Source organism: Aythya fuligula, chromosome 3 (genome assembly GCF_009819795.1).
Source record: "Aythya fuligula isolate bAytFul2 chromosome 3, bAytFul2.pri, whole genome shotgun sequence".
Lineage (NCBI taxonomy): Eukaryota > Metazoa > Chordata > Aves > Anseriformes > Anatidae > Aythya > Aythya fuligula.
In genome coordinates this window covers 116,033,839-116,057,682 of record NC_045561.1, presented here as the reverse complement: position 1 = coordinate 116,057,682, position 23,844 = coordinate 116,033,839, and the positions used below count along the sequence as shown (strand labels likewise).

General features: G+C 46.0%; 1 protein-coding gene across 2 annotated transcripts; it reads left to right on the top strand.

The window, feature by feature from the left end:
* The first annotated feature begins 789 nt into the window (after nt 1-789).
* Nucleotides 790-22,599, top strand: MTMR9 (myotubularin related protein 9). Of its 2 annotated transcripts, none has more exons than XR_004253058.1 (11): nt 790-1,126; nt 3,722-3,830; nt 4,499-4,624; nt 9,962-10,135; nt 11,822-12,039; nt 12,785-12,946; nt 15,037-15,178; nt 15,760-15,980; nt 17,867-18,018; nt 18,744-19,352; nt 21,289-21,350. XR_004253058.1 is itself a non-coding variant. In XM_032183928.1 (11 exons), exons 1-11 carry the CDS (start codon nt 942-944, stop codon nt 21,365-21,367), a joined length of 1,728 nt encoding a protein of 575 aa, XP_032039819.1. In that variant the 5' UTR covers nt 790-941; the 3' UTR covers nt 21,368-22,599. The 2 variants fall into 2 exon arrangements, 1 of the variants encoding a protein (XP_032039819.1); XM_032183928.1 differs by having other exon boundaries at nt 18,744-18,903; nt 21,289-22,599.
* Nucleotides 22,600-23,844: the final 1,245 nt, after the last annotated feature.

Genomic DNA, 23,844 nt, shown 5'->3' with positions numbered 1-23,844 from the left:
AGCCTGATCTAGGGAACTGCTTTGGCAGGGGGGTTGGACCCGATGGTCTCTGGAGGTCCCTTCCAACCCCTACAATTCTGTGATTCTGTGATTTATTTCACAGCAGTAACCCAGGGAAAAGTGCACAAATGCCTCTCTGCATCCTCACTGCCAGCTCACGCATGTTTGCAATGTCATGGGACACACTTCACGGCATGAAGGAGCACCTACAGCCCACGGATGACTCCTTTGACACCAGGAAAGTTGTGGGATGAAGCACTGCGGGATGTACAAGGGGCACAGGCACCAGAAAACCTCAGATCACCACACAGGTTGGGGCTCAGGTTTGGAAGAGTAAGTGCGCACGGCCTGAAGGTGTCAAAGGGGTGCTGAGGAAAAAGCCAGGAACAGCAGTGGTGGCTGTCATGGGGTTTCACCCAGGTGAAGAGCAGTGTCAGGGCTTTGCACAAAGTGTGTTTGCATCTCTAGTATTGTCTTTTCCCTTATTGTTTTTTCCCTTCTTGCCTTTTCCCCTATAGTGCAGGGGGGCAGAGCCAGGAAAGCGGGAGCCCCACTTCTTGCGGGGGGGGCGGGGGGGGGGGGGGCAGCCTTTTACCACAGGCTAAGAGAAGATAACAGAACAGCGGGTGAGCATTTAACAGAACCAAAATCCCACAATAGGGCTGGGACAACTACAATTTACACACACACACCCCGGGCGGACAAGTCAACCCGCGGAACCTTCCTCAGCAACCACCATTGCGCGCCGAACCCTCCCCTCCCCTCCCTTCCCTTCCCCGCCCGGGCGGCGTCCGCCATTTTGCGTCCCCCACACGCTTCCGCCGCGGCTCCTCCAGGGCCCGGCCATGGCGGCGGGCTCGGGGCTCGGGGGCTGTGGCCTCTGAGCCCCCCCCTTCAGGTTCCCTTTTTCTTCTTCTTTTTTCCCCCTTTTCCCGGTGGCGATGGAGTTCGCGGAGCTGATCAAGACGCCTCGGGCGGATAACGCGGTGCTGCACGGCCCCCGGTGCCCGGCGGTGCGCGGCACCCTGTGCCTCACCGGGCACCACCTCATCTTCTCGTCACGGCGCAAGGAGGGCGGCGAGGAGCTGTGGCTGCTGCACGCCAACATCGACTGCGTGGAGAAGAGGTGAGGGGCGAGTTTGTGCCGTTAACAGGGGTTCAGGTGGGAAATGAGGTGATATTTCTGCTCAGAAAGAGCAGTCAGGCGTTGGGACGGGTTGCCCAGGGAGGTGGTGGAGTCACCGTCCCTGGGGGTGTTCAAGGAGAGGTTGGACGTGGTGCTTGGGGACAGGGTTTGGTGGTGACATTGGTGGTAACATGGTTGGGCCAGGTGATCTTGGAGGGCTTTTCCAACCTGGATGATTCTGCGATTCTAAAAAATGGCTCACCAGAGGTGGAAGGTGAAGCCCTACCAAAGGGATCTGCCACGCAAAAGTGATGTCAGGACTAGGTGATGGGTTATCTCAGCCCCACATCACTCTCCAGCTGCTAGGCAGAGTCATCCCCATACTCCTCGAGAACCTTATAGAAATCAATAACGCCCTTCTCATCATGCTCCTCGCTGGAGTGCTGTGGTAAAACTGGATTTTAGCTACAGCACGCCAATAGTATTTTAGTCTTGCCCTTGTAACTCTTGTTACAGGAGCTTCAGAGACAAATCTTAACGTAGTTTTTGTCAGTTTTATGTGTTCTGCTGCCCCGCCGTGCTTCCATCAAGCCGTTAACTGCCAGTCCCCTCTCATCTGGTCGTTGCGTTGTCTGCTGCACAGCTCCTTTTCCAGTTTGGTCATAATATATATTTATTTTTTAATTAAAAACTCAATTTCCTCTGCTCTTCTCATCTTTCAAAGCAATCCAGAAGATACATTTCCTCTCTGACAACAAGGCAGGACAGACCAGGCAGCAGCAGTTGGAGATAGCAGGCTTCCTCAGAATGGATAAAGTGTTGGTCACAGACGAAGTTTGTTCTGATTTATTTCAGGGTTGGATAAATGTTGCTTTGTGGCCTGAGTGTGGGGAGGAGCAGGGTAAAACCTAAGGAGATCTGCTCCCATCTGCTGCTGCTCAGTCATCGGGATTCTTTGGCCACGTCCTCATTGCTCCTTGTACTAAACCAGGCATAGTTAAAAAAAATAAATAAATAATTATAGAGAAGGTTCTTTTTTTTTTTTTCTTCTTTTCTTTTAGCCTAAAATGTAAGTTAACATGAAGGGAGAAAGGAGTATTTTAAGCTTTGATGCTGGGGAGCGGTGCATTGCTAGCTCAGTGCATGATTTATAATGGAGCTAGCTGGGCCTGCCCGTCCCTCAGTCAGCCCTTATTGCCAGCCCCAGTTTCTAAAAGGTCCCTAGAGTGGGCACCTCCCTCCCGAGAGCAGCTCTGTGAGCATAATTGCAACGAAACTCTTCCATGCAAAAGGAAAGGAGACTGTATTCCTCTCGGTGCTGGAGAGGATGGCATAACAGGGCACTTTAAGCCAACAAAGACTGTAAAAAGCTCCAGTTTGGCACTGTATTAGTGCCTAACAGCTGTGGTTCTACATCAGGTTCCTCAAGTCTCTTCTCCCAGCTCTGTGACGTGAGTATATTCTGTGCAAAGTGGCGTTTTCCCCAGTTATCAGGTGCTCATTGAGCTGTTTTCAGTGTTTCATAGTTTTTTTACAACTTAAATATGAGCTGTAGGGTGTGTTGAGAAGAGAAACAGTTTCTAGTGATGTTATGTGGAGGTTTTGCTGAAAGAATTGGGGAAAAGGGGAGCAGCCCCAGTGATGGATGCACCGTGGCTGTTACTTTGGGGATATGATAAATACTGCTGCAGCGAGCACAGACTGGCTGTGCTGGTGATGCAGAGCTTTTTGGTCAAAATGCCTCAATTCCTTCCTTGAGCATTACTAAACTTCTAATGGGCTCTGGATTTTAACCTTTGCTTGCACAGAAGATCACCCGCAATAACTTCAGAACAAATTAGAGGCACATTTGTAGCTCAGGTGAAGCAACCCAAAGTGTAGCAACAGGTCTGCTCTTAGAGCTGGTGCAGCTCTGCCCTTCTTTCTGTGGTCTGTCCCCTGCTTAGTCCCCCAAGGGACTGAAACTTGGTCCTTCACTTCTTGCCTGTACCTGTTTCTTGCATCACCTTTGGGTGCCATGAGCACTGCCGTGGTGTGCAAGGAGACTTCGCTGCTTTTCCTTAGTTCACTGCTCTGCAAACAACGATCTGCATCGCTTCTGTGAGTGCTGCTGGCTACTTAACGTAAGGAAAACACTCGTTATCTGCTCAGATGTAGTCCTTTCAGATCTGCAGGGAGGACTGGAGAGGGCGTCTGTGTGCTGTGTTTGTTTTGTAGCATAGTTTTTCTGGGTTGATTTCCAGCTGAAGTTCCCAGACTTATTGGGGGAAAAAAAAACAGCACAACAACAACATTCCTTTTCTCTTGCTTATTTTAAAGCAAAGCTGCGGTGAAAACCAACTCTATCTTGTAATATGTCCACTCACTGCCACATCACAAGGGTGGAAGAGAAAAGCAGAGCACAGCTTGAAAAATACCAAATATTTTTCTGTTGTCATCTTTCCCAAACCGATATATCTACATACGTACTGCAGATGAATTACTACTAATGGAATTTTATCTTGCAGGCATGTGTTGTGGGAAGAGCTCTTAATACCTTGTCAGACCTTAGAAGATCTTGCTCCTAAGAGGCTCTTTCTTCCTGTCTTGCTGCAGGTTTGTGGGCTCGCTCGGTACCATCGTTATAAAATGCAAAGATCTGCGAATCATTCAGCTGGATATCCCTGGCATGGAGGAGTGCCTGAACATCGCCAGCTCTATCGAGGTAAGAATTCATTATGATAATCACACTTGGGTTCTCAGACTTTCCTCAGACCTCAGCCTTGGCTCTTCTCAGCCATGGAAGTCCTCACTGCTGTTGTGGAGGGCGAACGAGAATTGTGGAATATCTCTTTTCAATTTTTAAAACAAATTTGTTGTTTGTAGGTATTTAAAAAAACACTAAAACACTTCTGAATCAAGTATTTCCCAGTAGCATTTGGGAAAATGAGTTAGGGTGGAGCATGAGGAGGTGAAAACAAATCAGACTGAATAAATTTTCACGTGTCTCCAACAGCATTAACAACTGACTCTTTGAGTTAAAAGCTCAGTGGTAGGATATAGGAGGTATCCCATTAATTATACCTGTTCAGGGTGCATCGTCCTCATCCTTTGTTGCACTGTAGAATAGCACAGCCTGCACGAGTGATACTGTGCAGACAAATCCCCAGTTGTGGTTAAGTTATCTGTTATCTCCTTTTTTTATTGTGTAACTCTGTTCTAAACTACCCTGCAGGTAAACTTAGTACTTCAAATTTAATAGTTTAGTTCTTTTGGATGACTTCAGCTTGCATCACCAGTATTAGAGGAAAACACCACTTCCTGTGTGTTTTAGGAGAGAAACAGGAGTTTGAATGAGTTTTAACCACCTGTTTATTTCTCTCAACCCTGCAGGCACTTTCCACGTTGGATTCGATCACCCTCATGTACCCGTTCTTCTACCGGCCCATGTTTGAGGTGGTTGAAGATGGCTGGCGCTCTTACCTGCCTGAGCAAGAGTTTGAGCTCCTCAGTTCGGTGGTAAGCTGAACCTAAAGGGTTGCACAGACACTGAAGTGCTTCACCCAGTGCCTGGGCTGGAAATCTGTGGGTTGTAATAGCTGACAGTGCTGGGGTGGAAAATGAGTGGTGTTCCTGGTGCTCTCTGTAAACGTCAGGTGTTTCTGCTCATGGTAAATAATCCCGTTTGGCACTCAGATTTTGACCTGGTGGAAATGGAAATATGAACTCAGGAAATGTTTGTCCTCTGGGGATGGCTTCCTGGCTGTAAGAATGAGTACAGGGCCTTTGCTCTGGGTTTGTTCGAGTCAAGTTTTCTCCTGGAGCAGGATGAATCTTTGTCAACCCCTGAACTGAAACAAGGCTGTCTTGAAACACAAACAAAAACTTAAAAATGATGAATGAGTTCATAGCTCTCTAGGAAGATGACAGTGTGCACGCCCAAATCAAACTACTCGTAGCTCTAGTTCACACAGGGGAAATACTGGCAGGGTTCACAAAGCAGGGCGTTTCCAGGTGCTGTAAACACACGTTGATACAATTTTGGTACCTCTGGGGTAGGAACTGTCCTTACAGAATTGCGTATTGTACCTCAAACTTCATTTTACGATGCTGAATTTGGTGCAGCAGGAGCTGCCTCCCTTGCAGGACTCCACCTGTTTTGATACTGCCTTGGGTTTGCATTTCTGTGTTCCAAGTCCTTCGCATTAAATACGTGAGCTTGCTGCATCGCTGATGTTCCTGAGACCACATCCATTAGTACAGCATCAAAGAACATCGATTTTTTTTTTTTAAATATGCAATCCGGCTTGTCTGCAGGATTCGTCACTTCCTGTTTATGACTAATAACTGAATAATCTGATTAGCTTGGCCAGATTCATCTGATGAAATCAGAAAATTAAAGGAGTTTAGGGATCTTTCTATTTTTGTCCCATAATTAGATACACGTCCCATCTTCACCTGCTGTCAGAAGTAATAAAACCTGACCTTTTCTAATAACTAACCCCACAGCTTGTGTTTTAATTCGGTTGGGTGAGTCAAACCTAAGATCAGAGTGCTCTCCTGTTTGGAGGCAAAGCAGCGGATGTTTTCCCAGCTCACAGAGGCATTTCAGGGAGAATCAGAAGGCAAGAAGTGGAAGTGTGCCCTCTGGTGAGAAGGGAGATCTTGCAAGAGCAGGATTGAGAGCAGCAGGAGGTCTCTCAAAGCTCAGTGGAAGCTTGCAGGAGATGGTTCTGTTCGTGTCTGTCTTCTGAACATAGATTCCTGGTAAGAAATATGAATATATTCCTTCCCAGGAATTGTTCTTTATAATTAAAAACCTAATGATTCATTCCTTTAAAATATACGTATCTAACAGCTGCTGATTAATTCTGGGCTTTTAACTTAGAATTTCAGATGTAACTTTTTTTTTTTAATACAAGAAACGGTCACAAAAGCCACATTAAGTGATTTACTTTCCCTGAACAACAGATAAAAAAAATGTTGTTGACCAAATATTTCTTGTTCTATAATTAAACTTTATTCTGGGACAGGCCAGAACAAGTAAATGGCTGATTTTCTGAAGTCAAATGAGTGGAATTCAGAAGCTTACTTCCCTCTCCCTTAAATCATCCATCTGGCTGTGTTGTGCTTCCAAATTACTGTGAGATGAGACTTTAAAGATGTTATGGATAAATCTGAAAGGAGCAAAGAATGCAGAGGACAGATGATGTTTGCTTATCCAGCTGTTGTTTTTTTTTCTGGAGGCACTGGGTACAGGAGACCTGGATTGGCTACAGGTACATCAGGTAAAATTTCTTTTAAAGAAAATCGCATTCCTCACTGTGCTCCTGCATAACCAGCGAGTAGCTGAATGGAATTAGAGTATGTGCAATGAAAATATTTAATTTCCTTCTGAGAAGTCGAGGAAAAGCTCATAGGTCAGGATGGAGAAGTTTCCCTTTTGCCGACTCCTACAGTTGCAGGGCACTGTGAGCTGTAACTGAAAACTCACCTTCCTCTTCAGGGTAAGGGAATGGCCCTGGGAAGCTTATAAACTCACAGAATAATCAACCTGAAGATGTTTCATTGCCATGGAGCTGGGTTTCTTTGCCTGTTTTTTATTTATTTTACATTCTGTTGTCAGTATAGGCAAGCTAAGGGTTCTGGGCAGTTCAGCTGGTTTATCTTCTATCCTGGAGTTCTTAAAAACAGCTGAATTTTCTGGTTTTGGTCTCAGCTTGCAGTGCAGCAGATAACAGTGAACTACAGGTGATCAGAAAAGCTTCAATCTTTGCCTGTGTCTGTTTTGCTTCTTGTCTCTGCATCCTCTGTTACAGGGCGTGGTGCCTTCTGTCCATTCCTAGGTCCCGACCTGTCGTCACTGCTATGCAGGATTCTTCTAGGTCTGTGAAGGCTTCTTGAACTGTCCTCTAGGGCTTGTTGTTTTACACAGTTTTGTTGAAAATTACCTTTTCTATCAACTGCAAGCTCTTGGGAGGAAGAATAACTGTAGTTTTAGCTTTCCAGTACAGTAACATTTGAAAATTGCTGTCTCTAACAAAATACCAGGGCAGGCAAAGTAGAAAGAAGAGAAAGTTAATCCTGCACTGTGTTTAGGAAAACACTCCTCACTACTTTTTTGTTCCTCCTTTGGGGTCCTCTCCCCTGAGATCCTTTGTCACTTCAACCTCAACTGGAATTCGTCTTTTTCTCCTGAATCCCTAAAGCTCAGGTCTCTGGATTTCTTGCCGGGAGAACTAACTGGTAACTTTGTACTTTCTCTGAGTTTCATGCAGCATAATCTGCTGCATGAAGATGAGGTCAACCTCTTCTTTCCCTGCCGTCTGTGCAGCTTCCTGCCTCTGCGTCTTCTACAGCACGTGGCTGAATTGCTAATTCCTCACTCTGCCCATTAGTAATGGCAGATTTTTTCCAAATTGCAGAGATCCCGAGCAAAATCCACGAAGATGCTTGCACTGTTGGGTTTTACTGTCACTGAATTATCACTGGCTGACACAACAGTGTCATCTGTGTCGTGTTATAAATGGTGAGGAGAGGAGGTTGTGAGCAGAGTTAAGTTACCAAGTGGGAGATAAATCAGGTCGATATTCTTCTATTCCTCTCGTGCTGGTGATATTGGTGATGGCCAATCTTTCAAAAAGCATGCTACAAGGTTTTGATTCTGCCCTCCCTATGTCTTACATAACAATAAGGTGTTTCAGTTCATTCCTGTATCACTCATACTTCTTAAATTGTGGACAAATTGCACATCGTATGAAATCTACTGTAATTTGACACCGGCACCCCAAAAAGCTGTAAAAACGTGGTTGTTGGCACAAAAAAGCACGAACTGTGACCGGCCAACCTCCCTTCTGTGATCCAGACACAGTTTCATCTCTACCTGTGACACGATTGCCAGAGGCAATTTAACTCTGAAAAAGGGAGAGCCTTTACCTTGTAAAACCAAGCTGTTCACAGGAGCTGTTTTGAGGGTAATGAATAATGAAATAAGCTTACAACAGGGCTGCTGCGAGACCTGTAGGTCTTCAGGTAGGCTGCTCAACACAGTGCTGGGCACTGTTCTTGGTGACGGTAACACCAATGTGTGTGCTTTCCAGCATCTTTTTCTTAGGCTGCCACCAAAGGAGACAATTTTGCTGCATCCTGGGCCCCACATCTCTTGTATTGCATCTGTTGATGATGAAATCGTGTTGTGAGTCAAATCACCATGTTTGTCTGGTGGAGATACTTAATTGCAAGTTGCATTTCTAGTTCAATGCTATTTTTTCACTGGACAAGCAAGGCAAGCAGATCGCTTTGTATAACCAGGTACAAGTAAGAGGTGTAAGGCCAGGGAAAGTATGCCTTTTTAAAAGGAAAGAGGAGAAGAGACCTTTCTGGTCAGAGTTGTGGGGTTAGTGCATGTGAATCCAACCTTTCTGAATCAATTTTTGTTTTAATTTGTGTTCTGTTACTGGAAAACTTAACTGTTGTGCCTTTCTCTTCCTCTGATACCTGCTTTATTCCTGTAACTTCTTGTCTAGCTGAAGCTTTCTCTGAACACAAACGGGCACAGTTTTTTACAGCATCTTCAAGGTTTTTACCTGCTGCAGTTGCACAGCTTTTTACTGGTCCGTACCAAAAATGCCTCATCTGAGGAATTACTGGGGGTCTTATTTGCTTTCTTACACTTGTGTCCTGTTTGGTAACTAAATATTAAAAAGAGACCTTAATAGCAGCTGCCTGTTCCTCTTCAAAAGACTTGATTTCATTTTAATTTTTTTGCCTTGAGCTTTCTACAGGCAAACCCAACTGTCATTCTGCTGCTGTTCTTAAGAGGTTAACACTGTTAAACTCCAAACATGCTTTAGAGGCTTCTGGGTCACTTTTTCCACCTAGGTTTCTGTCAGCAGTTTTGTTTGGCTGTAAGGAGTTAGAGAATAAGAACCCAAGGACTGAACATGCAGCCTAGCAAAGCCACCGCCCTGCTACCAGGCACCCCGAGCTCTGTTCCTGCCAAGCTTTAGGCGCTGCTCTGCTGCGTTTTCCGTGCCTCTGGCAAAAATGTGTGCCTCGCAGCCACTTGATGGACCTACTGCTTGCTGAGCAGCCTCTTTGCTGCTGAGTGCAGCTGCATTTGAGACCACAGCTCTGCCTTGACTCAAAATCTGTCCCTTGGAAAATCCGTGAGGGCTTTTTGTCAGTGAGACCGCTTGTTGACCTTTGGTTTTGCCTGAGGTGGGGCCTAGGCTTGTGTCTGACCCTGCGTACCTTGTAGCCTGAGCTCAGTGCCAGCTGCCTGGCAGAAATACCAGCGGCCAGCTGGAGGGTGCCGATGTTCAGCGGGTTCTTTCACAAATGTTTGGCTGCTGGGAGCTGAAAAATTATGTAACGGGAGTTCACGCTGGTGCTCAGACGCTGCTGTGGTACTAGGAAGTGCTTCTGGAGGAAGAACTGCCGTGGTTTATGTTAAGCAGAGCCCACAGGAAAAAAAAAAAAAAACAAGCTGGAAGTATTAAGTTGCAACTTTTGAACCTCAAAGCAGCTTTGTCTTCTGGAGCTGATTTGTCTGCTAATGCACCGAATTCCTTTCTGACCACGGCAGCTAAATGGGGAGCTGTTGTGGAACAAATCCCTCAGGAACCAGGATGATCTTACAAAGCTTCACTGGCAGGAGAAGAGATGACTGCGTGCTGGTTAACGAGCAGAAGTGATTATGCTCGGGGACAACTGAGCTTTTATCTGTGGTGCAGATGGAACAGATCACCATGTGTGCTTTGTTCCGAGTATGGAAGTTCCTCTTCGCGATTACATTTCACTCGAGCAGTAATATTCCGTTTTCTGACCTAACCCTTGCAATTTCTTCCCTTTCAGACGGATGAATGGCGTCTGAGCTGTGCCAACAAGGATTTCTCTGTCTGTCCCACCTACCCTCCCGTTGTTATCGTCCCCAAATGCATCGATGACGAAGCGCTGCGGAAGGTCGCACTGTTCCGCTATGGCGGTCGTTTCCCAGTCCTCAGCTACTACCATAAGAAGAACGGGATGGTAAGTTGGGGTGGCTGGTGGCTGAACCTGAAGGAACCATGTGAACCTGCTCAGATCTCATCAGCCTCTCTTAACGAGCAGAACAGCTTGTGCTCTAACCTCAATGCAGTTCATGAGGCATTCACTCATTATTTTCCAGCTCATTTTTAAGTGAAACTGGTTCTGGGTGATGGAATGAGTAATCTCCATCCTAGAAATAGCTATTAGCCTGCTTGTTTGGGCGCGTACGCGGCGTGAGCTTGTCTCATCTTGCTCTTAGTGCTGGGAGCTTGTAAAGCCACCGCTGGCACCCTTTCTTGCTTCGTCTGCCAAGAGGCTTCACGCTGCAGGGATGGCAGAAACCACATTGTCATGTCTCTGGGTGGTGGGCCGGCTCCTCTGCAATGGAGGCACGATGACAGCAAGCGTGCCCGCAGCCAGCGCCGCTTCTGCTGCGTAACTGTCGATGGAGTGATGGGAACAATCTGTTCTCCCAGCCTCTCAGCTTAACACGTTTTGGGAAGAGCAAATTCTTGCTGTCGCAGACTTCGCCGCCTCTCAGCGAGCCAAAAGCTAATTGAGGCACCGATGCGCTGTAATTAAGAAATGCACTTTATGAAATCGGTGGGTAATTCTCTGTCTCTCTTGCTGATGTAACTTGTTCTGAGGATGCTGGGGTGTTCCGCTGGCAGCTTGCAGCCTCGATGCACGCTTCTGAGTCAAATGCTCTTAGGTGTTCTCGCCTCCTGTTGCCAAGATTTGTAAGGCCTGAGCGAGAGGACATCTAATGTGACCCAGCACTGTGCTACCTTCAATTTTTTTTTGCCTTGCTTTTAAAATCAGCTCTCCACCACCTTCCTAAGTAGCGTTTTCTGCTCTTTTTCTGCTTGAGTGAAAGCTCTTGAAGGAAGACGTGTTCAGTTAGCCCTCTGAATTGTGCGTGTATCAAGTGTGAGGAGCACAGTAGCATTTGGCTCTGCGCTTGAACTCCTGACAGTAATGCTGTCTGTCATGTTGCTCTCCTGGCTTTGAGTTCTCAACTATAGCTGGGGTTGCCAACTGGCTGCCCTCACCTTTTAGTTGTTGGAGCTGTTGGGATGCAATAGCTTCCTGATTTGAAAAGTGTTTACCAAAGAAATCTCAGCTAATAAACCTGTTGAACTGGGATTTATTAGCCTAGCCACTGAGTAAAACTGTGTCTAATAGTGTTAGTATATAAGTGACTAAAATACTGTAAAAATGGACTTGGAAAAAGCCCATCAGAATGAGCAGCCTAGAAATGTTGGTTTATAAAGGAGGCAGCAGCAGGGAGCCAGTTCAGTGGCTTGCAAAGATGATTCTACAGGAATAAAGAACAGCTCTGTAACTTAGAAAGTGTCCGGCCAAGTGATTGCACAACCTAATGATTTCTATTTTTATTTTATTTTTTTAAACAAATTCTGTCCCTATGAGTAATTGCACTTAAGAACTGAAGAAAAGAATTGAAAGATTCAGAGCAAGAGAGAACAGCAGCTTTTTGAAGAACCAGAGGAATTTGTGACAGTGTTTCTGTGCATCAGGCTGCGCAGATCAGCGTGTTTGACCATCTAGATGCTGTGACTCAAACTCGAGGAGGATTTTGTTCTAAACTGAAAGCCACTGATGACTTGAGCCCCAAGTCTTAAGCCTTTCTGTCTCCAAATTCATGGTTGTTTGTCCTCCTCACAGGTCATGATGCGGAGTAGCCAGCCTCTGACAGGTACAAATGGCAGGCGGTGTAAAGAAGATGAGAAGCTGATTAACGCCACGCTGCGGCCTGGAAAGCGTGGCTACATCATCGATACGAGGTCCCTGAATGTTGCCCAGCAGGCCAGGGCCAAAGGAGGGGGCTTTGAACAAGAAGTGTACTACCCCCAGTGGAGGAGGATTCACAAGTGTATTGAGAGGTGGGTGAAACCACACGGTGGAATCCGTGGTGTTGAAGTGGCATTTGATCCAGCAGTACTTCAGTGCCCCTGGAAGGCGTAGTGTGAAACAGGACCAGAGAAGCAGCTGTATGCAGGATGTCAGCTTTGCAGGCTTGAGGACATCCTGCAACAACTGTAAAAGTGAAAATTTGGCCTTCCTCCCACTACATCTTGCTAACATTCTTCAGAATTTAGCCAAACTTAGTGTGGCTCTGCATAGTGAAACTGAGTCTAGTCTAAAGTTTTCTATGTTACAGTGGGGTTGCAGCTCTGCAGGTTAAAACTTGTAGTGTAGTAGAAAGAAGAAAGCAGCACTTGAAGCCTGGCAGATGTTTGCTAGTGCCCATGCTGGGCTGCAGTAACACTCGTATTTGGTGATGGGAGTACAATTACTAAACACACCTTGCATGTGAAGGGTTCCTATGGCTGAACACACACAGAGGAAAAGGCTGCACTGTTGTAACACCTCATGGAGCAATTTGTTTTGAAAGTGAAGAGGCTGCTTGTTTCCAAAGAGTGGTGTTTTGGCAGTTAGCCACGGTTTGGGATTCCCAATGTAAGCAGGCTTGCAGCATGACGAGCTCCAACATCTATGGGGTCATACTTCGTGCTGTAAATGCACGCAAGTCTTAGTGCTGAATTTTGAGATCAGGATGTTTTTGTGCGTTGCCCTGGTTGCTGTGATATTGCTGATATTTTCAACAATATTTTGCTCTTCCCGAAGGTTTAATATTCTGCAGGAAAGCCTCATCAAACTCGTGGAAGCTTGTAATGACCAGTCACACAACATGGACCGCTGGCTCAGTAAGCTGGAAGCTTCCAACTGGCTGACTCACATCAAGGAGATACTGACAGCAGCTTGTCTAGCCGCTCAGTGCATTGACAGGTAAAGTTTTTTTCAAAAAAACTTAAGTTTCTCATTTACTTCTTACAGTTTAATTATTAAATACTCTGTTTTCTTCAGGTGACATTTAGACCATTAGTAATTGGCACTGTGACTTAGCTTGCTTGCAATTTTGCAAGATATTATTTCGTCATCGTGGTGGAGGAATGTTCCATTGGATTTGCACTCTGGAGTACAAGCCTGAGGGTGGAAATGCTGACTGGGAATAGATACTAGATCAGCTAGGTGACATCTGTTCCTACACCTGATTCAGCCCCTCTGATTTAGTTTGTTTTACTGAAGGTTTAGGTGGGAATGCGCCCATCTGAAATACTGTGTGGTAGCCTGGCAAAGTGAGAACAGTCTTACTAAAAAATTGAGGGTATTTTTTCAGCTGAAAGTTTCCAGTACTCCACTTCCAGAGACTAAACCGATGGCATTTCTTTGTTTTCCTAAGGAATTGGTCCAGAGCTTTTGCTCTCAAAATTCTTAACTCTTTAGTCATATCTGAGCAATCTTGCTCATCCCTTATAAGTGTTTGTGACCTCTTTTAACCTGACGCTTAATAAATCCTGCTGATTTCACTGGCTTGTCCTCAAAATCTCTTCATATCTCAGGCTGGAGAGCAAAAACCAACGGTCAGGTGCCAGGGTTTGTAAAAAAACAAATGCAGGGGTATAAATGTGGTGGTCTTGGGTCTGAAAGGGGAAGGCCCTTCTCAAAGCTCAGGGAACCTTAAGCTTTCCCTAACAGTCAGGAAATCGGTTACACGGATACACAAACAAGATGAAATGCAGTCTCATTGGTAAAACAGCATTACTGCATTAAAACATGAGCTGCTGTGCTTTTTAAAAGCACTGACAGCGTCCGCTTAGTTACAGACTGTGCCAGGGAATGATTGCTCTTGATCAATAGCTTTATCTGGAACTCTTTCCCCGTGTGTACAGGGAGAAAGATCGGTGACGAAACTCGTCCGGCTTGCTGGGAGAGTAGGCAGTTTTGTCATCTTTCACCTCCTCTTTGCTTTTTCTGTTTGCCTGGAGTTAGGACACGCCAGCTCGGACCTGAAGCCTGGCCTGCCTCGCTCAGAGCCTGGTGGTTATGGGTGAGCTGACGAGAGCAGTTCAGTTATGTTGACCCCAGGGCAGGAGTGGCTGGGGCAGATCTCTGGCGTATCTTAAATTCTGAAGGCCAGAAAGGTGAAAAGTGTTCCTGGCATGCCCCACTTGGGGAGCACACAGGCTTGGCAGTGAAGCTTTGCAGTTAAGGGGCCTCTGCCACTGCCTGGGGGAGGAGGAGAGTATCTAAAGATTATCTATACTGTAGAGGCTCTGGGTTTATTTTAGACATAGGACTGTGGACAAAGATGTTGCAATGTTTAAGGTACATGTATTTCTGTTTTCTTTTTCAATTCAAAAAGCAGGTGATGTCTGCAGCATGGTAGATTGATCTGTTTTACCCACACTTTGCTGATTGGCTTGGGTCTCCGCACAGAAATAAATCCAGCCTGCAGTTAATGTCCTTGCTAGGTGTAAGGATGGTGGCAGGAGTGAGGCAGTGGGTCAAGGTTTGGGAGGAGTGAGGGTTGTGAATGCAATTCAATACCATCCTGTCCTTAATTCAGGAGTACTTTAATTAGTTTGGATAGTGTATCCAAATACAGCCAAGGATGGAAGAAGAGGAGAGGATATCAGTTGTGTTAGTGACAACTAGGGTGTGGGGAGTGACAGCACGTGGGCCCCCAACAATGTAGAAAACCCTTCCTGCCCCGGACTGTCCTGTTTCAATCCGTTCCTCACGTTGTTCTCCTGCTTCACTTGTGCTGATGGTGAGTTGGGAAGCCTTTGTGCTCGGCTCTTAGACAAGCTTCCTTGCTCAGTGCAAACAAATCATCTTCCTTTCTGGACACCAAGCTCTGCCTCTTCTTTCTCCTGCACTGGCTTATTGGCTTTTCTTACAGTAAACCCCAGTTAAGGTGTAAATGTAGTTAAGCCTGGGTGTAAACAAGAATCTCATAGGTCTGTTGTGATGCTTACGTCCACAGGATATGTTCTACTCGTTCATACTGTTATTCCTTCCCACCTTTCTCACAGGGAAGGTGCGTCCGTGCTGGTTCATGGGTCTGACGGAACGGATTCGACACTCCAGGTGACTTCTCTGGCACAGATCATCTTGGATCCAAGGTGCAGGACCATACGTGGCTTTGAGGCTCTCGTTGTGAGGGAGTGGCTGCAGGTGAGTACCTGGGGATAGAACAGCAATCTGTTCTGTTCCCATTTGTGTTGAGAAATGGCCTGAGAGGCAGCAAACAAGTTGGGCCTTGTCGCAGCCCTGCTTTGTGTGAGCAGCCCTTGTCCGAAGGAGCACCATTAGTACTGAGTCATCTGTACCTCTGGCGTTCCACGGGGCTTGTATCTCTCATCTGAATTCTCCAGTTTGAGGGAGCTGCCTCTTGTGTGTCCAAGGTGCACGTTTCTTTAGAATACCAGAAACACAAAATTTTAATTCTGCTCCGTGCTGTTGCAGCTCATGTCCTTAGACTGGTCCTTCAGTGCCCCTACACTAGTTTGCTCTTGATAAAATCCTCTGATCGATAGAGTGCTGGCTACAGAGCCAAAAAAAAAAAAAAAAGGTAGAAATGCCTTTTTTTCTATGCCTTTTTAGTCTGTGCTCACTAGCAATTTATCACTGGATGTTTGATGAAGCTACAATTGTAGAAAATAACAGGAATAGAGTCGTTGCGTGGACAGAACTGGCTCTGAAATCCTTGCTATGTGTATTTACGTCCCTTTATTTTTGTGTGATGCTCTCTCTAGGCTGGCCATCCTTTTCAGCTGCGTTGTGCCCAGTCAGCTTACTCAAACACAAAGCAGAAGTGGGAGGCCCCGGTGTTCCTCCTTTTTTTGGACTGTGTGTGGCAAATCCTGCGTCAGTTCCCTTGCTCTTTCGAATTCAACGAACAATTCCTTATTATGCTCTTTGAACATGCTTACGCTTCGCAGTTCGGGACTTTCCTGGGAAACAACGAAAACGAAAGGTTGGTGAGGATGCTTCCTTTGAACCTTATAAATACCAGCCTGTATCTGGCAAGAAAAAAAAAGTTCATAGGCTCGAAAAAGGTGATTGTGTGGTCTTCCTTAATGCAGGTGAGGTTCTTACAGTTAGTGATCGGTGGCAATATTAAGGGATTTTTCCCTTTTACAATCAGGACATTGTGAATAAAGGAATTTGCGGCTTGGTCAGGGAGAATTTGCCTTCTCCAAGTCCAAACTATTACCTTAGGTTGTCTTTTCTATTTCCCTGCGTGGCCTTGAAAATTCTCCACCTTTCCTTATATAATCCCTTACACAGAAACGCTTTCTGGGCAGGAATAAATGGTGAGAGTTCAACAGTGAAGTAAGCCTTAGCTGTGCAAAGCAAGCTGCTCAGCATCTGCCTGAAGGAGAAGGTCAAGGCAGGCACGGGCCAAAGCTGCAAAGTTTGGCTCTTAGCTGCCAGGCAGGGATGTGGCTTTATAGCCAACGCCCCCAGGAAAGGAAGGATTTGCTTTTTATATCATCATTTAACTGCTGGAGGTAGAGAATGATGGAAGAGATTCTCTCACGAGGATTGAGATGTACTCATGTCCTTGAGGATCTGGGTATTTTTTTGGTTGCGCAGTAGTAAAACTTCAACAGAAAGGCCCCCAAATCCCTTTAGATATAACCTGTACCTCAGAGAACTGTGATTTTACTGTGCTGAGGTTCTGAGCACATGCTGTGAACACTCAGATGAGTGCACTTGTGATTATTTTTTTTTTTAAAGAAAGAAGCTGAGATGTGTTCTGCTGGAGTCTGCCTTGCCAGGTAGTGTTAGGCCTCTTGCTGAGCTTGCTTGTGGCTTTTAAGGCACTTGAGCAGACCTAGCTTCTGAATTCTGGTCCCTTTGGATGCTGTGCTCTACCAGTGGGGCAATTCTGGAGTCCAGGAGCCTCCCAAGACAGTTGGGAGCAGCCAGAGGTTTAAATTCCTGTTTTAATCTTAGGCACTTCTGTTCTCAGCTCTTCAGACTCCAGGAAGACCGTGTCTGTTGGTCTCCCACTAAACTGAAGATCACTGAAGGAGCAGAAGGAATAATCAGGGCTGATAATACAAAAAGGCAGTTTGAAACCTTCTAGAAACCTCTCTGCCCTTCAAGTAACCTTTGCTTTTAGAAGAGACTCTCCTGCTTTCTGTTCAACTGGTCAGGCTGCAAAGCTGTATCAGATTTAAAACTAGTGCAAGGAAATCTGAAGGAGTACTGAACGTTACATGTAGAACCTGCCTGTCATGTTTGGATGTCCAGCTGTGAGCAGAAAATGTTTGAAGTCTGATGTTAAGCTTGTTCTGTCTGAGGTATTCACAGGAACGATGAATCTCCTGCCTGGGTGGCAGCTCAGTCAGAATGAGGTTTGCCAGAATTTAGGGAATGAAAACAAACCCCTGTTTAACTCTGGGAAGTGGGTTTGGCCTAGGAACATGGACTTTTCTGTGCTCTGATGCTTCCTGCCACCAGAGGGACCCAACGGGACGTCCCCATTGCACAATTCTATTTTAGCAGAGGGATTAAATCCCTTTCTAAAACCTGGCAGGCCAGCCTTTTTGGGGAGGTGACTGATTCTTCACCAGGACAGAAGGCAACTAACTCCCACCCAAGTTGTAAATGTTATTTCCTCATCTTTTCTTTGAAAGACATTGCTGAGTAAACCGCTTCAGGTTTCCACCAACCCCATGTTTTGTTGAGGAGTGGTACAGAAAGGATTAGCAGGAATGTTCACCCTTGGTTTGTCTGGGCTGGTAGCACACAGGAGTGCCTGTGGCAGTCTAATCCGCACGTTTCTGACAAAACAAAATGAGTCTTAACAGCAGAAAACCGAAAGCTAATTTGGTCCTTTGGGTTTACCAGGTCTAAGCTGAAGCTGACACAAAAGACCATGTCCCTGTGGTCCTGGGTGAACCGGTCTGAAGAGCTGGCCAGATTCAAGAACCCGCTTTTTGAGGCCAACAGCCTTGTCATCTGGCCCTCTGTTGCCCCGCAGAGCCTGCAGCTCTGGGAAGGTAAGGCAGCCTGCCTTTTTCTGTTATGGGCTTCCTTTTTCTGTTACTGCGTGTCTTGTGGCTGCTCGTAAAGCTTCCGTCCACTCCTCTTGTCTCTGCTCCATGCTTAGTCTGCCTCAGCTGGTGATCTCACTCCCTTTGAAATCTATTCCAAAATATTTCTGGCATCCCCAGCAGCGTAATGCTTTCTCCTCGAGTTTGGCAAGTTCTTTCCCTGGGATTGTACCAAGCCTTCCTAGTATCACTTAACTTTTTAGCACAGTACTTCCGCAGTGATGTGGCCTTATTTATATATATTCTGCAAGCTTCAGTTTTTTGTTCTATACAGAAAAAAGACTTTTTTCTCCTTTTTCTTTGCCAAAGTTTGTGCAGTAGGTTTTCTGCTGCAGAAACTTTCTCCATTCCTTGTCTGCTAAAAAGTTAACAACAACATAGTCAGCAGGCAGTCATGGCAAGCTAGAGACTAAGTATGGATTGGTCTTCATCAGTATATGAGGAAAAAAAGGAAGGCAAAAAAAAATGCTTTTATTTTTTAACCTCACTTAATAGAAAGGTCAACTCTGGAGGTTCAGTATTGCTAAGTGCTGTTTAGGGGAGATTTCTGTTTTTAAGAAAAAAAAAAAGTATACGTTGTATGCACATTACTTGAAAGCAATGGAATATGAACAGCACTTCCCTGCTGTAACGAAAAAGCCTCCTGATTTTTTCTGTCTCTGGGCTTTCAGGTGTCTTCCTTCGGTGGAACAGGCCTTCCAAATTCCTCGATGAAGCCCAGGAAGAAGTGCTCAACATCATAAACTACAACAGGGAACTTCAGGCAAAGGTGAACGCGTTGAGGAGGCAGCTGGCAGAGCTGGAAACGGATGACAGGATGCAGGAGAACCTGTGAGCTGCCAGGGCTTTGCCTCAGGTCTTTCTTTCCCAGTTCCCTTTACGTTAAAAGACTAAACGTGGAAAGTGCATGTATTGCAAAGTCCTCTGGTACAGCTGACCCTGCCTTCCCGCTGCTGAAACCTTCACACTATGTACCTCCCTGCTTTTGGGGAGGGATTTTTTTTTGTTTACAGAAGATGCACACAAGCGGGCATAGTGTCCTCTCTCTTGGCAGCTTTTCTGTCTCTAAATTGTGTTCAGTGTCAGTATAAGCTGGAACTCTTTACCTCCACCCAACGGTATGGATGACCAGGATGGGCCGAGAGATGGGATGTTTCAGACTTACTTTGGACTTCATTTCCCTGAACTCTCCAAACACTCTTTGCGGGGTTAAATGACGAAATTCTGTATAGATAGGGAAAGGCATTCTGTCCGAAGGCACCTTTTCTCCTCAGGAGTAGGTAAGGCAGCTTAGTTCTTTAGTTCCCTAGGTAATGCTATAATCTAACTACAAGCTCAACCAGTCTATACGACGTTTTCTGTAGCCTTCATATCTAACACTTGTTTGTTTCTTTTTTTTTTGTGGCTTGGGAGCCGTAGGTTAAATACCAAACCAGAGTAAGAAATTCAGTGCAATACAGGACCAAGGTGTAAGGATTCTGCTGCTAATGTTTAAGCCATGACCTTCAGGTGGAATTGTCCCTCGTGGACAAACATCTCCTAAGGAATAACAAACTTTTTTTTTTTTTTTTAATTCTACCTGGAAAACACAAAGGTGAAGCGGTTGGTGGAGGTGTTCACTTGCTAAACAAAACTGATTTGAAGCTTTTCTTTTTGAACTACTGCCCTCTTGAAGCTTCTGACCGCACTGGCTGTTTCTGTACATTTGAACAGGCTCACGGCATTGCCAGGGTGCCTGAGCAACACTTAATCTACAGCTCAACAAAATATTTGCACTCCATTCAGTGCTTTTTTTTTTCTTTTTTTTCTTTTTTTTAACCTGTCTTAGACACATTGTAAAACATCAAAAGCAGGATTTGGGAGTTAATGTGACCTAACATCCCAGGTTGCTGCTGCAGGTTGAAAGGCTGTCACACTACAGAAATGTTCATAGTGTAAATCACTCGCAGGTGCTGAAACTGCCTAAAGATGCTAGAGAGAACTTCTTATTTTGTAGTTACTTGTTCCTATGACTGCAATCTGCTTTGTTACAAAGTTCGTGGGATTTGCTAGCAACTTTTTTCCTCCTTCAAAAAGGCAGGGAAGAATGGGCTGGCATTTTAACTCATCTCAACGTTTGTTCAGCTCGATTCTGTTGGCACATGACTTGAATTAAAACAGTGCATGTGGCTGGAATTGTTACTACAAGTTGTTTGCCATCAGCCTGATTGGGCTGAAACAAGTGGAGGTGTGTTGGGTCAACATGTCTTGATCTCTTTGAAAAGTGTTGAACTTCCACACTTTTTTTTTGGTGTTCTGGGATGAAGCTGCCTTTACCTAAAAGCCACTTAATATAAAGATAGATGGGACATCGGGATCTGTCTTGTCTTGGAAGTATCTGGAGAATAGTCTTCTGCAAAAATTGTATAGCCACTAAAAATACTTGTTAAAGTGTTCCATAACAAAGAAAACTACTTGTGACAGTGATTTTTAGACACTCCCTTAATACCTTTTGTTCCAGTCCTTATTTCCTTATTTATTTATTTTTGTTGAGTAGCCTAAACTTAGTCCTAAAGCCATCTCAACTCAGAAGGAAAAAAAAAAAACAACAAACACCCGGCTGTAATACCAATTTCTTCCGATTTCTTACGTATCGAGAACAACAGATGTGTTCAGTGAATCAAGACTAACATAGGGAACACTTCTCAGCGTAGCTGGTGACCTTTACTGCATGACAGCAGAGGTTCAGGTTGGCCATGCCTTCCTTCCGCCTCCAAGCTCCAGATTTTGGAGCTGCCTTCTGGGTGCATTGCAAATGAGAGCCCTGAGCGTTAACTGCTCTCCCTTTAAAATTACAGCTGCGTGCTCTGCACCTGCCTGGATGTTGTTCCCCTATCCAATTCGCAGCTTCTGCTGTTCCTGCACATCTGAAATACGTGATCACTACTCAGAGAAGGGTTCAGAAGGGACTATTTTCCCCATAATAGACTATACATAAAACACGCTTAAAGGTTATGCAGTTTTCTAACATAATAATTATATATTGAGCTAAATAATAGAGAAGCAAAGAGGGTTGTTTTTTTTTTGTTTTTTTTTTTTTTTTGATCTAATTGCCTGCCTGCTCTAGTCTCTGGGAAACTGCAGGCATCTGAGGAAAATGGGTAACCAGCTGTGAGAGCTAACAAAAGGCAGAAAATTCCCTCCGAGCTGGCATTTCATCCCCGACTTGTGTTTCAGGACTGATTCCACCCCAGTGCGTGCACCTTGGCTTCGTGGCAGTGTGGATCTTAACGAGAATCCCCTGGTGTCATCCTGAGCAGCGACAGCAGGTTGTCCCACCCCCTGGTTCCTCTGCCACATGTCGCCTTGTGCTCACAGCAAGCAGCAGGAGCTGGAGGGCTGAGTTAACCCGCAACCAGTCGCCTCCGTGCCACGTTGCAGTCCTGCAGGGTGTTGCGTGAGGTGGAATTGAGACAAGATCTCTCCTGGGAGTCCTCTCCTGGGTTCTCAGACCTGTGGCAGGCCACTCGCACGGTCTGTTTGCCTTTTCATTCCCAGCGTTTTCCAGTTTCAAGCCTGGTGGCTGCTGGTAACGCGCAGTGGAGCAGCGCCCCTTCTTTCCTTACCCGTACGCCCACCCTATTTATTCACTTTGATCAGCTTGCTTCTTGTTAGCCCGCTGCACTCGCCCCGTGGAGTCAGTGACACACTGCTTGCAGTCACCCGTGTCTTTCTGAGCATCGTGGCAGTGCCCAGCTCTGCCTCAGCTGCCTGTGTCTACTCTTTTGCACCCCCGTAATAAGCTGGGCATCGAGGGGCCCCTTCTCCAAGCTCTGGGGTCAGTCGAGGCGGGGACACTGCCATTTACCCAAAAAAAAAAAAGGGAAAAAGAACTAACTTGCACAGCTTTCACGAACACAAAGGGAATACGTACCTTCAATATCCTGATTGTATCGATCTAACTCCTGAATGTGGCGACCTGGTTAAGTGCACGGCGTCCACGTTGCATACGATGTAACTCAAATTGCACTGTACGGCGTTACCGGCCTCTGTCTGCTTCTCTCAAGCCTTGGAAAGGTTCCTATGGGTTCCTCTACGGGGGAAGGTGTCCGTAGCAGCACTCCTTTTGTAACCGTGGCACTGAATAGCATGGCATGATGTCTGCTATATAGATTTTGTGCAAATTAACAGCTAAGTGACGAGTGCACTTCTGTCCAGACATCTGGGATTGTTCATTGGCCTTGGCTGCTGCGTCAGTTTTCGTTTTAAAACAAAATGAGTAACAGGGCTGGGAGTTTTGTGCTATTGTTAGATGTATGCTGTATGTGTACAGAACCCTAGCTGCTGTGGTATTGAATATATTGCAAAACAAACAAACAAACAAAAAAAAGTAAAACTCGAGGAAAAATCACAATGGCTGAAATTGCTCAGCCATTTGAGAGCAGAAAACCAGATACGAAGTGGCTGTAAACTTTGCTGTAGATATGTTGAGAACATAGTAGACTTGTCTGTTCAAATTAAAACCTTGAAGACTCTAAAATTCTTTAATTACGGTGGTGAATCTTCTTTATTAGCGCTGCCTTCGCTTTCCATTGGGGGTGTGTGTGTGACTTGGGTGTAAACGCTTGCCTGAAGCTTTTTTTTATTTTTCCAGCTCATTTGCTTTTTCTCCTAGAGCTCAACATGGGCTGTGGTGCTAGAGAAGGAATTTGTGCTGCAGGGCTGCATGAAAAGGTTGAGACCCCAAGTCTCTGCACAGTTTGCAGAGCTCTGCTTCCACGTTTTTGGCTCTTAGACACCAGCCCTGCACGTGATGCATAAACAAATTAATTAGCTATGATTTTTAGCTTGTTTTAGATTCTCTAAAGTTAGGCTGGCAGATCTCCTCAAAGGTCAGGACTGCAAAACCTACAAAGAGTTCATCAGGAGAGCTGGGGCTCTGTTTTACCTACTATTTTAAGGGGGCGCGCGTGGGGGGGGGGGTATTTTTTTCTTGCCAAGGCAAAAAAAGAGGCAATTTCTTGAAAAACAGAGTCTGTGACTCATGGAGGAGACCTACCAGGCTGGTAGGTCAGTGCTCTGTCTCCTTGGGGCAACACTGGTGGTCTCTGCCACTTGTCTGGGGGGTGAAGAACTCGTGTGGCCTTGCGTTTTTCAGCAGATGAGCGCTCTGCTGCCCCGCAGCTCGTGCAGTCCCTGAAGGTGCTGAAGGCTTCATGTGTTCACAGCACCTGTGGTGGCTTCCTTCAGCTCATACAGTCTGTGTGCAAACAGTGCTTTGCTTCAGTGTGCAAAAGATTTGATGGAAAGGAGCAGTGAAGATTGAGACAGATTTTTCTCAGTCTGAGAGTCATGTCGCTTTCAGCCTGGCTTTTTCAAGCCTCCATTCCCAAACCTTAAAGCCCGCCTGGTTCCAGCCCCATCCAGCCTGGCCTTGGGCACCCCCAGGGATGGGGCACCCACAGCTCCTCGGGGCAGCCTGTGCCAGGGCCTCACTGCCCTCATAGTGACAAATTTCTCCCTAATGTCTGATCTAAAGCTCCCCTCTTTGAGTTTAAAGCTGCCCCCCCTTGCCCTGTCCCTACCCCTGACCCCGTGTCCCTCCCCAGCTCTCTTGCTGCCCCTCAGGCCCGGGCAGGCCGCTGGGAGGTCTCCCCGGAGCCTTCTCCTCCCCAGGCCCAACACCCCCAGCTCCCTCAGATGGCTCCAGAGCAGAGGGGCTCCAGCCTCTGCTCCTCCTCGGGGCCTCCTCTGGGCCCTCTCCAGCAGCTCCACGTCCTCCTGGTGCTGGGC